The sequence below is a fragment of the Vipera berus genome (genome assembly GCF_964194415.1).
Source record: "Vipera berus genome assembly, chromosome: 3".
Taxonomy (NCBI): Eukaryota; Metazoa; Chordata; class Lepidosauria; order Squamata; family Viperidae; genus Vipera; species Vipera berus.
In genome coordinates, this window is record NC_138204.1 from 153844944 (window position 1) to 153862590 (window position 17647).

General features: G+C 36.6%; 1 protein-coding gene across 2 annotated transcripts; it reads right to left on the reverse strand.

The window, feature by feature from the left end:
* Nucleotides 1-415: 415 nt before the first annotated feature.
* Nucleotides 416-17410, reverse strand: RBFA (ribosome binding factor A). 2 transcript variants are annotated; one of them, XM_081324647.1, is made up of 7 exons: nt 17177-17409; nt 15779-15821; nt 14709-14885; nt 5851-5963; nt 5112-5196; nt 2050-2123; nt 416-995 (listed from the first exon to the last, which is right to left on the reverse strand). In XM_081324647.1, exons 1-7 carry the CDS (start codon nt 17380-17382, stop codon nt 638-640), a joined length of 1056 nt encoding a protein of 351 aa, XP_081180773.1. In that variant the 5' UTR covers nt 17383-17409; the 3' UTR covers nt 416-637. The 2 variants fall into 2 exon arrangements, with proteins under 2 accessions (XP_081180773.1, XP_081180774.1); XM_081324648.1 differs by lacking the exons at nt 2050-2123; nt 5112-5196 and having other exon boundaries at nt 17177-17410.
* Between the last annotated feature and the right edge of the window lie 237 nt (nt 17411-17647).

The following is a 17647-nucleotide window of genomic DNA, read 5'->3' on the forward strand; positions in this document are numbered from 1 at the left end:
GCACAAAACCATGCACCCTCTGGTTTGCGGAAAAACCTCTCTCCACGGAACTGGTCCCTGGTGCCCAAAACGTTGGGAACCTCTGTATTATAGCATCACCATGGTCACATGATCAAAATCTGGATGCTTGGTAACTGGCATATATATAACTGGCTGTGGTGTCCTGGAGTCATGTGACCACCATTTGTAACCTTCCCAGTTGGCTTCCAATAACAAAGTCAACGGAGAGAGCAGATTCATTTATCAACTACATGATTCGCTTAACAACTGCAGTGATTTGCTTAACAACCGTGGCAAAAAAAGTCATAAAATGGGGGTACAACTCACTTAAGTGTCTTGCTTGGCAATGGAAGTCAAGGACTATCTGTACTTTTTTATAGCTCATCTAACTCAAAAGATTCCACAAGGGTTATAGCAGGTTTAACAAGTCAATTTTAATAAAACTAATCATAGGCTGCCAGAATGAGATATAACCGCAAACTATGGTTATATAAATAAGGAAAAGGGGAAATGAATCATAAAGGAGAACTTCAGCTCCAATATATTCTCCATTCAACAAGACAATTATTGAATGTTTTGTAATGGGAGTAGTTCAAACTGATCCACAGTTTCATAAATTCATTTAAAGTTGAGAGTGCTACTTTTCTTTTTCTAATTCATTGCCATCTTCCTTTGGCTTGTACTCCAGTTCCTCATTCTCTAAAGGTGAAACTTCACTGTCCCAATCATCTTTACTGTATCTCTCCAGCAAATATTCCTCAGGATTAAGGTCGTCGTCGTAAGATTTCCTAGCTTTCTTCCATCTCTTTTTCTTTTGGTGTTGCCGTATCTCAGCCAACTGTGTCTCTAGTATTGAAGTCCCTTCCAATACCTCCTTCTTTTTCATTTTTTTGTATTCCATTATTCGCTTATTTAATGCTTCATGATCAATTCCAAACAGATTTGTGTGGGTGGAGGGGTCCACATGGGTATCAGCCACAACGGATCTTTCCTCACTGCAAGAAATGGAGTAAACAATGAAACAAACAGGCCTAAGATATCTGATACTTGCTTATACACCTGATTTTTGCTGATTCCTTGCAATCTGTACCACTTAGGGAAGTGTCTCTTACCCTCCCAGAGTTTTAAGTCATCCCTGTAGTTAAAAGAGGGGATAAAGATAGAAAAACCATGTAACATAATCAGTCTTTCAACTGCTCAACTGGAAATTTCTATAGTCTTTTTCTAGTAAAAGGCATTCAATAGATACAGGCACAAGGGACGTGGTGGCTCAGTGGGTTAAGATGCTGAGCTTGTTGATCACAAAGTCAGCAGTTTGGTGGGTCAAATCCTGAGTGCCGCATAACAGAGTGAGCGCCTGTTACTCGTCACAGCTTCTGCCAAGCTAGCCGTTCGAAAGCATGTAAAATGCAAGTAGAAAAATAGGGACCACTACAGTGGGAAGGTAACAGCGTTCCGTGCGCCTTTGGCGTCTAGTCATGTCGGCCACATGACCACGGAGACGTCCTCGGACAAGCGCTGACTCTTCAGCTTTGAAACAGAGATGAGCGCTGGCCCTTAGAGTCGGAAACGACTAGCACACATGTGCGGGGGAACCTTTACCTTTACCTAGATACAGGCAGTCCTCCACAGTTCAATTACTTCAAATTACCATGGAAATTAGCATGGAAAAGTGACTATGACTATTTTTCACACGTATGACCATTGCAACATCCGAATGGGTCACATGGTTTACACTCGGGTGCTTGTTAACTGACTCATATTTATGACGTCTGCAGTGTCTTGGGATCATGTGATCACCTTTTGCAACCTTCTGACAAGCAAAGTCAATGGGGAAGCCAGATTCACTTAACAACCGTGTTAACTGATTTAACAACTGCGGTGATTCACTTAACAAATGTGGCAAGGAAAGTCGTAAAATGGGATAAAACTCACTTAACAAATTTCTCACTTAGCAACATAATTTTTGGCTCAATTGAGGTTGTAAGTTGAGGACTACCTGAGGATATTTTTCACTAGCTCAGGATTGCAGTTGCTTTACTAATTTACCTGAAATCATTCTGAGATAATTCATTTTCTTCTTCTTCAGGCCCCATATCAGCAATTGCCAATAATTTCTCAACCTGTAACAATGTAAAAGGAATGAAAACATTGAAATTGTCCAGAAATAAAGACTGTTCTATTCACAATCCTAATATAAATAAATTCTAAATCCCATACATTTTGTGTGTTGGCTTCAAGCATAACCCAATGTTAAAAAGACTTCCACCTATCTTGAAAATTATTTGTGGTCAATAGGACTTTTTTCAAGGCTCTCACAAAGAGATGAAATCTGTATCATTTTATGAAAATAAGTAAAAATATTAAGAGTCTTTGGGAAAATTGTGGGACCTCCAGAGGAAGAAATGGTGGACTAAAGATGACTGAGGCAGAATGAAGAGATGGTGAATAGAATGGCTCTTCAATTATTCTTGTCCAGACAAGGCGAAGACTTGAGATCACCTACAAATGCTCCAGACAGCTGCTCTTCTCAAGGAGAACACAAAATAGCAGTCTTCAGCAGGTTTAGAGCTTTAGGAAATTGGGGAATAGGTCAACTGCAGTTGGTACCCTTAAAGATGCTATATTTGCATACTTTTTTTGTAGTCATTTTGTAGGAGATGACTAGGCAGGGGCCAAGAGAAGGGTTAAGTGCATCATCAATTTAGAGTCCCTTCACGGTCACAAGAGACTCTTATCTATTATCAGTTTGCCTCAATTCTTCTTTAGAGGTAACATGAAATAAACTTGTATGCATTTTGGACCTAACCCTGGCTCCCAATTTCTTGCACCTAACAAGCTTTCATAAATTGCTGCTTTTCAGCTATTAGAAACCTGATTGACAAGTTTGATAACACCAGATGAGTTTCCTTCAATCTTTAAGGAAAGAAAATTTTTAACTACAGGTTGAAGGACTTTGTAGCAGGGAATAAACAGCAAAAAGGTTCAAACTTTGACTTTAGGAAGTTGTTGTTGTTGTTAGCTGCAAAGTCATGTCCAACCCATCGCAACCCCATGGACAACGTTCCTCCAGGCCTTCCTGTCCTCTACCATCTTCTGGAGTCCATTTAGGCTCACGCCTACTGCTTCAGTGACTCCATCCAGCCACCTCATTCTCTGTCGTCCCCTTCTTCTATTGCCCTCAACCTTTCCCAGCATTAGACTCTTCTCCAGTGAGTCCTTCCTTCTCATTAGGTGACCAAAGTATTTGAGTTTCAACTTCAGGATCTGGCCTTCTAAAGAGCAGTCAGGGTTGATCTCCTCTAGGACTGAATGGTTTGATCGCCTTTAGGAAGTTACAAATGGACTAGCAGTGCTTTTTGGAATTAATTACAAAGAATCCTCCTTGTGAGAAAATTCTTTTTTTTAAAAAAACCCCAAAACATAAAGTTTTAAAAATTTAACACTAGAGGGTACTAAATATTATAATGACAGGAGGAGAACACATAAACTTGACTTACAGTTACAAAATAAAGCAAAATATTCTAAATTTTGAACATATTAAAGGACATTTTTGAAAAACAGACTCAGAAGTTGATTTTAATAGCGTCAGCAGAAACATCTGCCTGACAACATCTGAAAAGACAGACTAAGTTGAAAGTGGATTTTTAAATGCCAGGCTACAAGAATGACATGGAAACATGCTACTCTGGACATACAAAAGAAATAGGCTGATGCATTAATAATTACAAGGGATATACAAATAATAAACCAAGAGGATAATTTCCCATATTAGATTTACAAAAGAGGAAGGTTTATTAGTTTTAAAGAATCTCATGAGAAGGGTCAAAGAAAAAATGAAACAAAATCAAATTCTAGTCTAGAATATTATTTGAAAGGATTAAAGATTGTTTGAAGTTAAAGGAACATACAGTTGGTTTATCTGCTCTAGGTTAAAATAGATGTGTTGTTGTCTCTGATAATCTTTAATGGACTTTTACTGACACCAGGACTAAAATGACAAACCTTTATGGATGGCTTTATGGAAAGAAGAGATCCTTTGTTGTATTTTAAGAGAAAGTGATAAATTACTAAAAAAATTTATACTTGTGATAAAGCAGGAAATCATTTCTTTATATATTTTTCTTTTTCTTAACTACATTCTTACTTTCTCCTTTTCCTTTTTTCTTTCTTTTCTGTACCTTTTACTCTTTATTCTTCTACATTTAAAATGTATTATAATCTTTTGTAATTATAATATTTAATAAAATTACTATTAAAAAAGGAATCTTTGAGAGACTTGCTTAAGATTTTTCTGTAACCATATGTATAAGTAGCTCTCATTCACATGAGTTCTGTTCCAGCATAAACCCTAGGATTACAAAACTCCAAATAATGAGATCTTGAGCCTTGGGAGGTGAAAGTTAAGTTTTGGAGATTATGGTCACATTCCTCATGCAAGTGCTTCCTCCACTTAGCTCCACACATAAGAGCCAAGGTGGCGCAGTGGTTCAAGTGCAGTGTTGCATACAAACTCTGCATGTAGCCTAGAGTTCGATCCTGATGGGGCTCAACTTGACTCAGCCTTCCATCATTCCAAGATCGGTAAAATGAGGAGCCAGATTGTTGGGGACAATATGCAAAAAGTGCTTCAACATTGTGCTATAAAGTGCTATGAGGCAGTATATAAGGCTAAATACTATTGCTATTGCTGTTCTCCATCAGGTTCCTTAACACAGGTCAGCAAGCCTCAATGGGTGACTGTGAAGCAATGTATGACTTTCATGCAGCAGCTGTCTTGCTACAACTGTTTGTAACAGGCACCAGGTAGTAATCATAATGAGCCATGTGGTTCTTTCACAATCTTTATTCCCCTCCTAATTATGTTACTCTACCTTTACAAAACATAAGATAGCTATGTAGTTTACATACGTATTATACACATGCTGTAAACATATAATACGTATGTAAACTATATACATGTAAACAGAAGATTTAGCTATCTTAAGGTTGTATAAAGACAAACCTATTATAAGAAACTAGCCTGTTATATAGCAAACTACAATTTTAAAGAAAAGAACTTCAATTAAATTATCCTAAAAATACAGACATATAGGAAATTTCTTTCTTACCTCTCTTATAGCCTCCTCTTCTCTGTCCCTAACAAATATTACTGAAGGAACATTTACCCGGATACGATACGATATCAGAAGATGTCTAGAAAGAAAAAAATATTCTAACGTCTATATGAAGACAACCTAAAAGCATTATCTGCAAGCTTCTTTCTGAAAGATGGACTAGGTTTAAGTTATAAATACACGTAGGCCTCAAATTATGCCCATAGTTGAGCCTAAAGTTTCTGTCACTAAGCTAGGCAGTTATTAAGTGAGTTTTCCCCCTTTTTATTACTTTTTTTTGCCAGAGTTAAGTGAATCACCTCAGTTGTTAAGTGAATCATGCAGTCATTAAACGAATCTGTCTTTCCCCACTGACTTTTGCTTGTCAGAAGCCAGCTGGGAAGGTTACAGATGGTGATCACATAACCACCCCCCAGGACAGTGCAACTGTCATAAGTACATGTCAGTTGCCAAGCACCCAAATTTTGATCACCTGATCATGGGGAATGCTGAAATGGATATAAGCGTGAAAAACAATCATGTCACTTTTTTAGTGCCATTGTAACTTCAAACAGACACTAAATGAATAGTTGTAAAGTGAGAACTACCTGTGGGCAATTGTTCTGTTACTTCCAGGGGTCAAACTGTGAAGGAGTCCCATTGTATTTTTTTTATAAGCATCCCCATTCTACAGGCCAACACCAGCCAATTCTTAAGGGATGTTTGCTTGACCATACATACACCATACTGGTACCTAATATATGATGCTTTTCTCTGTAGAATTTGCTGAATACATTCATCCTTTTCTGCACTGCCGGAACTCTTCCAATATATGCGACATGCTGAAAAATCCGACGTGAGGGAAGCCTAAGAAATTTAAAATACTAAATTTAAATGCAATTTCACATTGGAAAGGAGCGCTACAAACAATTCTATTACAAACCTACATAAGTGATGGAGATTGCTGTCAAAACAAGTGCTATTAGATCAATGATTGGTGGTGGAACGAAGATATATTTCTACTTCACAAACATTCAAGAGGGAATTATTACCCAAGAAAGAAAAAAGAACATAAATTGAAGGATAATTGTTCCACAAGAAAATGGAAGCCTCTTGCGAGAAGAGAAGGTTGTTCAAAATTGGTTTCAATATACTCAGTTACGGGCCAGGTGGAAAGAAGACCAGAAAAATGGATTTACAATGACCGATGAAAACTTGATAAAGCAAATCAGAAATCAGGGACCAGCACATATTAAACGGATATATCTTGCGTTGATAGAGATTGATTCAGAAACAGAACTTGTTAAGGATTGTATGATAAAATGGGCCCAAAACATCCAGGAAGTTATTACAATGGACACGTGGGAAAAGATTTGGGTGAGGAATGTAAAATTTACACAAGCTCAAAATCTAAGAGAGAATTTTTACAAAATGTTTTATAGATGGCATTTAGATCCTAAAAAGCTTGCAAGTATGTATCCGAATTATCAGCCTAAATGTTGGAGGTGCGGTGATGAAGACGCAACATATTTTCACATATGGTGGACTTGTAAAAAGGTTAAGGCCTTTTGGATAAAAGTCTGGTGGAACATGCAGAAGATTTTTAAACAGAGGATAAAGTTTTGTCCGCAACTTTTTTTGTTGGGAATAATTACAGATGCTACAGTTGTGGACACTAAGTTGATGTTGAATTTAATTACGGCAGCAAGACTTTTGATAGGTCAGTACTGGAAGAAAGAGGAACTGCCGACCATAGAAGAGTGGACTTTAAAGGTTTCCGACCTGGCTGAGATGGCGAAGATTTCGGCCTATTTGAAAGATCACTCGCAAGAACGCTATATTATGGAATGGAGAAAATGGATTGAGTTTATCCAGAACAAGTATAGGGTTAAGAAGTTTCATGTAGCATTTGAATAAGTCTTCTTTCTTTTCTTCTTTTTCTATTTTTGTTTTTCTATATATATTTAATATATATATATATTATCCTATATAAGCTAGAGAGTGATGGATTTTAGAGTTTATGGATGTTAGTATATGGTTGTTTATGATTGTTTTTTTTATATACCTTGTATTTAGCTCTGGGAAGTCGGGGGGGGGAGGGGGGGAGGGGGGAGAGGTAGGGGGGGAGGGAGAAGGGAGGGGGAGGGGGATTTTTAAAGGAAAAATTGTATGTTAAAACTTTTTAATAAAAAAAAAAAAAGAAAATGGAAGAAGCTATCAGTTATATATAAATACAGTTTTCCCAAGAAGTACAAGTTCCATTTTAAAGTAGGGAGGTTCCAATATTGCAGATACAATTGAGCGTAATCTTAATTCTGCTGGAAACCAATGGAAATTACACTATTATTTAGGTGTTGGAAGAAATTTAGATGTCAGTACATTTCTACATATTTCATGGGATATTCAGAAATGAAATAGCTACACTTATAAACTTCTGAACATACCCCAACTCTCCAATGACAAAAGCAAGTTATCCATACGCTTGGATTTTAAATCAGAGAAAGTCAACTGAATATAACACAGCAGGAAAGCAAAATGTCCCATTACTGGGAAGCACCAAACATCAAATATTAAAAACTAACAAAAACAACGAAGATAGCAGTGATGCTGGGAACTCTCTATAAAAGAGCAAAGAGTCTTTCCTCTTCCCTCCTGGAAAAGGATGGTTGGGAAGTGGGTCTTCCAAAGAAACAAAATCCTGAAGAGTTTAGGGTTAAACACCAATGTAAAGAGAAGTACAGGTAGTCCTCAACGTATGACCACAATTGAGCCCAAAATTTCTTTTTTTTAATAGTAAGCTTTTTATTGTTTTTTTCTCTCTACATACATATGATAATTTTTCAATCAGTGTGTGATCTGGGTTCATAAAACACTAATACATAATCAAGTCCTACTCTTTGGTTCTCTCCTCTAGCCATTTGTAGAATAAATTCCAGCTTTGGTAATATTCTGTTTCTTTGTCTTTCAGCCTCATAGTTAGTCTGTCCATCTCAGCGCATTCCAGTATTTTTTTAATTACTTCTTCCTCTGATGATATTCATTCATTCTTCCAACATTGCGCATAGCTTATTCTTGCTGCCGTTGTAATATGTAGAACCAAATATAAATTTTGCTTATTAATCTTTTCTGGTATTATACCTAATAAAAAAAATTCAGGATTAAATACTACATGTTCTCCTAATATTTTTTTCTAACCAAGCATGTATTTTTTTCCAGTAGGCCTTTACTTTGTCACATGTCCACCAGATATAATACGTACCTAAATTATGTTTACATTTCCAACATTTATCTGACACATTTTTAAACATTTTTGCTAATCTTGCTGGTGGCAAGTGTGTTGGGGGGAGAGAGCATGGGGGGGAGGCTCAGCTAATCTCAATGTATACATGTTGTACTTTGACAATAAAGGTTTATTATTTATTTATTTATTTATTATTTATTTATAAAACATTTTATATAAATTTTCTTTATACGCAGTTGACATCGTCAATTTATAATTTCTCTCCCATAATTTTTGCCATTTTCCTAATTCTATATTATAACCAAAGCTTTTCGCCCACCTTGTCATTGTCTCTTTAGTTTGTTCACTTTCCATCTCTAAAATTAACAAAAAATTATATATTTTCTTAATTAATTTCTAATTAGAAGTTAACAATATCTTATCAAATACAGTTTGTTCTTTATAAAATCCGTACAGTTTCACATCTTTTCCATATCTCTTCTGTATTTGTAACAATGCCCACCATGACATGTTGATGCCCTGATTTTCCAGCTCATTTCAATTTAAATGTCCCATCAGTTTTCAAAATATCTCAAGTTTTTTCAAAATCTAACAAATTTGGGTGTGAGAAAGCTTCCGTCGTTGATAACCACCCTGGAATTTTTACATATATTTTCGTTTTAATTTTTTCCCATACTGTTATCAAAGCATTTCTAATACAGTGATTTTGAAAATACTTATGGATTTTGTTTTTCCCGTACCACAAAAAAGTGTGCCACCCCAACTGTAAGTCATGTCCCTCCAAATATAACAAACTTTTATTCCTAAGCACTATCCATTCTTTCACCCATGTTAATACAGATGCTTGATAATACAAAGCCCACTCAGGTAGGCCAAAGCCTCCATTTTCCTTAGCATCTTGCAACGTTTTCATCTTTATTCTAGCTTTTTTCCTTCCCATACAAACTTCAAAATTAATGAATTCAACTCTTGGAAGAATTTTTCCCCAAGTTTTATCGGAATTGTTTGAAAGAAAAATAAAATCTTAGGCAATATATTCATTTTAACTGTAGCAATTCTTCCTAGTAATGACAATTGTAATTTCTTCCACTTTTCCAAGTCTAGCTTCATTTGTTTCAATAACCTTGTATAATTGTCTTCTTTTATTGTTGAGCATTTGGCTGATAAATATATACCCAAATATTTAACCTTTTTCACTAAATGTACCTCTGTTGCTTCTGACAATCGGCTTTTTTGCTTATCCGTAAGATTCCTAACTATTATCTTAGTTTTTTCTTTATTTATTTTTAGTCCCGCCATTTCTCCATATTGTTCTATCTTCCCCCACAATTTTTTGATCATCTCCAAGGGTTCTTCCAAAATAAATACTAAATCATCAGCAAATGCTTGTAATTTATATGTTTCACCCTTTATCCCCAACCCTCTAATTTCTGTATCTTGTCTTATATTTCGATTTAAAACTTCCAAAGTGAAAATGAATAACAAAGGGGATAAAGGGCATCCTTGCCTTGTGCCTTTCCTTATTTCGAAGCTCTCAGTACAATCTCCATTCACAATCACTTTGGCTGTTTGTTTGTTATATATTCTTTTTACCATATTTATAAAATTCTGTCCAAAGTCCATTATTTGTAATTGATGAATCATAAATTGCCATGAAAGATTATCAAATGCCTTTTGAGAGTCTAAGAATATTAATGCCATTTGTTTCCCTGGATGTAGCTCATAGTATTCTAATACATGTATTATCACTCTTAAGTTATTTTTAATTTGTCTCTTTGGTAAAAAGCCATTTTGATCTGGGTGTATAAATTCAACTAAATATTTTTTCAATCTCTCCGCCATTATTGAAGTAAAAATTTTATAATCCACATTGAGCAATGAGATCGGTCTATAGTTCTTAATCTGGGTCAAATCCGAATCTTCTTTTGGTATTAAAGTAATATTGGCATTTTAGCTTCTAATAAAAGTCCATTACAAACATCTTTCAACGGTTCGCTTAATATCTCTTGTAAGTTCTTATATAACTCCGCCAGAAGTCCATCTGGACCTGGTGTTTTCCCATTTTTTTCTCTCTTTTTGGCCTCTGTTATTTCCATCATTGTAACCCCTTCATCTAACATATTTTAAAATGTCTCTGAAATCTTTGGAAGATTACTTTCTTCCAAATATTTTACAGTTTTCTCTCTTGAAGTCTCTTCCTTATACAGTTCCTTATAGAATTCTTTAACTATCTTTTTTATTTCTTCATTTTTATATTGTAAATAATCTTTCCCATCGAGTAAATTATGTATCTTTTTTTTCTTTCTGTTTTTTAAGTTTATAAGCTAACCATCTTCCTGGCTTATTGGCATTTTCAAAACATTTTTGTTCCGCTCTTTTTATCTGTTCTGCCACTTTTTCTGAGTCTACCAGATTTATGTTTTATTATGTCCATTTCTCTTTTTAAAGTCTTTTTTTGTGGATTTCTTTGCAGTTCTAATTCTAACTTTCCAAATTTTTCTTTTAATAATACATATTGCTGTTTTCTCTGTTTATTTTTCCTTGCCATATACGTTATAGCTATACCTCTAAGGTACGCTTTAGCTGTATCCCATACATTTTGTGCTGTTGTATCTTCTTTTTTATTTTCTTTGAAGAAGAATTCCATTTCTTTTTTGTTAACTCTATAAATTCTTTTTCTTTTAATATGGAACGATTTAAAGTCCATCTTGGCCCTTTTTGTATTCCTTTCCAGGTCATTTTCAAAGGATTATGATCTGCCCATATGCCTGTTTCTATTTCAATGTCCTGAACGTTCATTCTCACGTCAGCAGTCATCCAAATCATATCAATCTTTGACCAGGATTTTTGGCTATTTGAATAAAAAGTATATTGCAATTTTTGTGGATTAACTTCCCTCCAAACATCTTGAATTTCAGTTTCCTCCGCCATATCAAAAAAATGTCTTCGGTAATCTTCCTCTTCCACTTTTCCCTGTTTTGTTACTTTTATAGTCAATTTTTCCATCTATTATTGCACTGAAATCTCCTAGTAGGCAAATATTTTGATACTCCATTTCTATTATTTTTCTATGTAAGTTTTTGTAGAATTTTTCTTGATTATTATTCGGTGCATAAATTGCCTCTTTCTGTTCTTCTGTTTGTGCAGTTGCTCGTTGGGTCCTCTCTTCTGTTTGTTTCTGCTCCTTACTCTTCCCTTGGCTTAGTTTCACTCCATCTAAAATTGACCTATTCCTCACTTCAAAATCTTCTGCTTTCCAAATTGAGTCCAGTCTATATCTTGTATTGTTCCAGATTATTAAGATGCTTTCCGGCATTAACCACCTGAAATTTATACCATTGGCAATCAGCTTCGTGGTCAAAAAGTGATACTGTCTTCGTGTGTCTCTAACTCTCTTGGGTATTTGCTTTAAGACCACAATTTCTTTATTTTTATATTGTATTGGTTCATCTCTAACTTTCTGTAGTACTCCATCTCTTGTTGTTTGGCAGCCGTTGGGACAACTGGGAAAAGCCGGTGCTCGGCTTTCCAGCTTGGTTTTTCTTCGTCTAGCAACCCTTAAAGGGTCGGAAAGTTGCCCTGGAGGGGCAATGAAGGAGGAGAGATACTTCAGGAGCTCAGATCAGGGGAAACCCGATCGGAGCAAACTGTAGGACCCTCTGGAAAAACGAAGGAAAAGGCTGCCAAGATCCAGCAGCCATAGTCGTCTCCAGCAGGAAGAAAAAAGACTATAAATCAGCGGAATTTCAACTGCGTACTGAAGCTGGGTGAACAAGATTTTCTCTTTCCTTCTCCTTGAGGACTATAAATGTTGAGCCCCTGATGGGAAAGGGCTGAAAAGTAAAGACCACCAGAAGGATTAAAAGCGGCGAGTAATTATAAAGAGGGGGAAAGATTCTTTGTTAAAAATATCAGACATTGATAAATAAGCCAAGGAGGACATCTAGTGGAGAAAGAAGAACGAAATTTCTGATATACTGTGAGAATTGAAAAACCTGTTGTGGACTGAAGTAACCTTGACAAAGGACACCTGCAAATGATAAGACTGCCTTGCTGTGAGATTGAGATTCAAAGCTACTTTTATTGAATTTGGCTAAATCTAAACAGATGTAGTTTTGGCTTTAGATTGTAAGCTGTAAAATGACTTCATCAAATATTACTAGACTTATGAAGAAAATTTCTTCTGCACCCTCAGTAGGACAATCCAGTCCTACAACACAGGGATCTATTGACGCAAAGTTGGACCGTGAAAAGATAAGCACTGCTCAAAGTGAAACACAGACTTCATTAAAATTTCTTCAAGAACTTATGTTAAAAAATCAAGAGACATTGGAAAAAAACCACCTGGAAATGCAAGAAAATCACAGAAAGACGCAAAGTAAACTGGAGAAACTAAATGAAGAAATTTTGGATAGAAAGGGAAAATTTGAAGCTCAGAATCAAATGATAATAAAAAATCAACAATAAATACACAAAATTGAAGAAAAAACAGATGAGAACGATAAAAAGATAGAAATGTTACTACAAGAAAATGAAAAATTAGAGAATGCAATCAAGACTTTAGAGATGGAAAAAGCGCAACATTATTTAAGATTTCAAAATATCCCTGAGGATAGAGAAGAAAACATAGCGGAGGTGATTATTGACGTCCTGGAGGAGGCTCTGAAGGCAGATCGAGGAGAAATTCAGCTAGAGGTAGATGAGACATTTCGCTTCAATTCAAGCTACGCAAGAAGAAATAAACTGTGAACATGTAAACATGTACGGTTTACAAAGAAGACAACTAGAGTTGAAGTACTACGAGCCCAAAATTTCTGTTGCTTAGTGAAACAGTTAAGTGAATTTTGCCCCACTTTACAACATTTCTTGTAACAGTTGTTAAATGGATCACTGCAGTTGTTAATTTAGTTGCACGGTTGTTAAGTGAATCTGGCTTCCCCATTGACTTTGCTTGTCAGAAGGTTGCAAAAGGGGATCATATGACCCCGGGACACTGCAAGTGTCATAAATATGAATCAGTTGCCAAAGAACTGAATTTTGCTCATGAGGATGCTGCAACGGTCGGAAGTGTGAAAAATGATTGAAAGTCACTTTTTTCAGTGCTGTTGTAACTTTGAAATGGTCACTATATGAACTGTTGTAAATTGAAAACTACCTGTAATAGCCTCTCTCAAGGTGATACCATTCGTGTAATAAGGATTTTTTGAATCCTTTGTCTGCAGCCATTACTAATATGTTGAAGGAATACTCTGTTTTAAGCCCTCCTGCTAGTAGATCACGAGTAATGGTACAGCTGTGTCTACAGAGCTTTTTTTAAATAACTTCCAGCTGAGTAGTACTGCAAACTCAATGTAATAGCATAAGCAGGTCTGATATAAAATGGCATTATCAATTTATAACAGAGGAAGGGAATGATGGACTTCAACTCCCAGAATTCCCAAAGATGCTTTTCCATGAGGCAACTGGACTTTCTTGCTTTCCTTTGAAGACGTTTCGCTTCTCATCCAAGAAGCTTCTTCAGTTCTGACTGGATGGTGGGGAATGGAAAGATTTATACTCCTTGCAGGCAGCTGATCATTTGCATTCTTTTAGCGAGTTGTTAAAGCTACCTGGAGGCTTCTTTGTGTCTTCAGGGTCCCATTGGATGAGTCAGTAGTCCATCTGCATTTAAAAGACAAATACCACTCTTTCGAAGACAGCAAAGTCTACATTTTGGACAAAGAGGACCGCTGGTTGAAAGAGGGGTCAAAGACGCCATCTATGTCAAAACTGAACAGCCCTCTCTAAACAGAGGGGAAGGAATACGGCATCATCTATCTCCAGTCTACAACACAGTCCTTTCAGCAGTTCCAAGAAGGCTCCACACCCATTTGCACTACTCAGGTGACCCTGAAGACACAGATAAACTTCCAGGTAGCTTTTAAACAACTCGCTAAAAGAATGCAAATGAACAGCTGTCTGCAGTAGTATAAATCTTTCCATTCCCCACCATCCAGTCAGAGTTGAAGAAGCTTCTTGGATGAGAAGCGAAATGTCTTCAAAGGAAAACAAGAAAGTCCAGTTGCCTCGTGGCAAAGCATCTTTGGGATAACTATGACCTGGATGACTGAGAATCTCCATAAACTCCTAGAATTCTTGAGCCACCTCTGATTTATAATATAGTAAAACTGCTCTTGATACCATGACAATCCAATGCAATAAAGAAAGGCAATAAACCATATGCAATGCATGTAGAACAGTTGTTAATGCAATCAAATGCAATAAATCACAGCAACATCTGCACAGTTTCCTGGACACAATCACAAAATCAGATGTTTCTGCTTTGACACATAATTAAATGATTTTGCCGGATTGATATGATTTGTACTTGCCTTAAACACTTCCACATTGAGATTATAAAGTTCTTGGCCAACTAGAGGGGTGCTCAGTAGGTCCCTCACAGCTTGAAAAAACAGAACATCCAAAGTTTTCTTACGAATGCTATCTGGTTTCCTAATCTTCGGAGGTGATAGCTTTAAAACATTTGTCAAGCTGGATGATTTGTGCAGCTTTAAAAAAACAAGAAATTGCAGAAAACAAATAATTTTAGCATTAGGTATAACTTTTTGGAGTGGAGTGCATTTCTTTAAGGATCCAGTAGAACTGTCATAGTTTTTCTGCTTTTCGTTACTTATTTTCCCCATACTTTTAATACCAACTTGCCCATAATAATTAAGTGGAAACAGTAGTTCCTACCATTCTATAGAAACTGAAATGAAAACTGGAAACAAAGAGGTGAATTTCAATTACATCTCATAATTATATAGCTGAATTTAGATTTCAACGTTTACATATGTATAATCACATTTCATTATATTTTAACTTTTAAAAGGAACTGCCTACCATATGGAGAGGTCAAGCATAACTCAATATTAAACAATAGTTTCAACTATATATGTTTATCATATATCTCTTCATATGTCATATTTTCTTAAATATATGTATTTAATTTACAGAGATGACATATTTCTTCTACATAACCAGAATATGAACAAGACTTTTCAGCATAGCTATTTCAAATACCTATATTCTTAAATTTTGTTATTTTTATATACATATCCTATATAAATATTTGAGTCCTTTTTACAATATCTGTAAATAACAACCTAATGCTGCTATTTAGGTGTTAATGTGGCTTTATTTTATTCCTACACCACTCTCTGATGAAAACTGTGAATGTCAAAATACAATAGCATAACAATTATTTACTTATTTCTAATTCAGTATGAAATACAAGTTCAATGAAAGCAAAAAGTAGCTGCTACTGCTTTATGCAACTTGAACCCTCCCCGAGAAAGCCACATGATCTAGTACAATTATCATAATATAGGAATTATACAAAATTTATGAAATATGCTGATTAAGACATTGCCTTTAGATTAAGGCATTTTTTTGTTCTTACCATTTCAGATCCAAGTGTAGGATTAGAGTACCAAAACTTCTTCCTTTAAAGATTAGAGGAAAAAAATAACTTTTCTGCTTTAATAACTATAAAAATATATTTTCCTGTGTTATTTTATTTTGCAAAATCTACCTGAAAAATAATTTTAACAAGGGCGCTAAATAGTTTAAAAAGCGATCACAACTCACTCATTAGTTCTACTTTTTGTTCATGAAGAAACATGACATGCTTCACCAATAAAATCATAACTTACTATTACCCCTTATAGCAGTTTTTCAACTTGGACAACTTTAAGATGTGTGTATTTGAACTCCCAAAATTCCCAGCTTGCATGCATGTTCACACATCTTAAAGTTGCCAAGGTTGAGAAAGACAGCCTTACTGAAACACAGTAATATTGAATAATTAAAGGTTCATACCACACATAAGTAAAAGTCAAATCAGCAAATGAAGATGGCCATTCAGAGTTCTAAAATTTATAAGCTTAGACTCAGTATTTTACAATAACCTAAGTCACAACAGACTAACGTAAATACAGGCTTATTCATCATAACAGCTAAACATTCAATAAAGCATTTATTATTGTCAGATAATAGAATAGTATTTAAAAGCATTGTATGAACTCTGCACAAGCAGGTATTGTCCTAATCAGTGTAACATGCTTACGTGAAATGAGTCAAGTTTAGAAGCTGCCTTCTAAAACCAGGCAAAGAATGACTCTGTAAGGCTAAGTATCTTTAACTCCGAACCAGTTTCCTTAAGTACAGCTTGCTTCTGAGTATATAAGGCAGGGCTCCCCAACCTTGGCAACTTTTAAGACTTGTGGACTTCAACTCCCAGAATTCCTCAGCCAGCCTGGCTGAGGAACTCTGGGAGTTGAAGTCCACAAGTCTTAAAAGTTGCCAAGGTTGGGGACCTCTGATATAAAGGATAGAGTTGCAAGTGCAACGGCTATTTTACTCTATTACTTCTGAGAATGATTTGGGGCAGGGGTAGGCAACCTCGGCTCTTTTATGACTCATGGACTTCAACTCCCAGAATTCCTGAGCCAGCCAAGCTGGCTCAGGAATTCTGGGAATTGAAGTCCATGAGTCATAAAAGAGCCGAGGTTGCCTACCCCTGATTTGGGGGGGAGGCGGACGTACCCGAGAAATGGGGTCAAGCTTGTGTTAAGAAGAAGAAAAATCGGGGGGGGGTTATAATTTAGAAGGGAAAATTGCGACCAGGTTTGTAAGAGATCTCGGTTAGGGGAGCGACCCTGCCCATCACGCCGCGGAGGATGAGCGAGGCTCTTCCTGGAAAGATGAAAGAAGCAAACATCTGTCCGCGAAGCCATTATCGCTCCGTATTTCAGCACCCGCTGAGTTTGTCGGCGACAAATGGAGGGGATCCACTCACTTTTTTTTAACCAGGAACTTTCTGAGCAATTCATTAGGGGATCGGCAGAGTCGTCTGGAACAGTGCAGAGCCCGAGAACAGCCGGGGCAGGTTATCGCGGACGGGCCTCCCAAAGCCGGAAGCAACCAAGGCAAACTCGCCTGTTTTCTTACGGAGGTGACAGCGGCGACGACAGCCACCCTCAAGCCATTTCGAACGTTCCACATTGTAACCCAGAGTTCTAGAACGCCCGGGAAGGCGGGCCGAGCCGCGCTTCCGCCGGATGCGCACTCGCTACACCCGCCTGTAAGAGAGATCCTTCTACAGCGCCCCCAGCGACGAGGAGGACTTCTTGAGGACATGAGCTTCGATAAAGTCACCTCGTTTATGGTGCCCGATTTGGTAGACTTACTATCCGCTTTTTCTCAAGGAGTTAAGGCAGCTTGGCTTGCTTTATTTTGGATGGGCACAGTCAGTTCAGACTGGATTTGG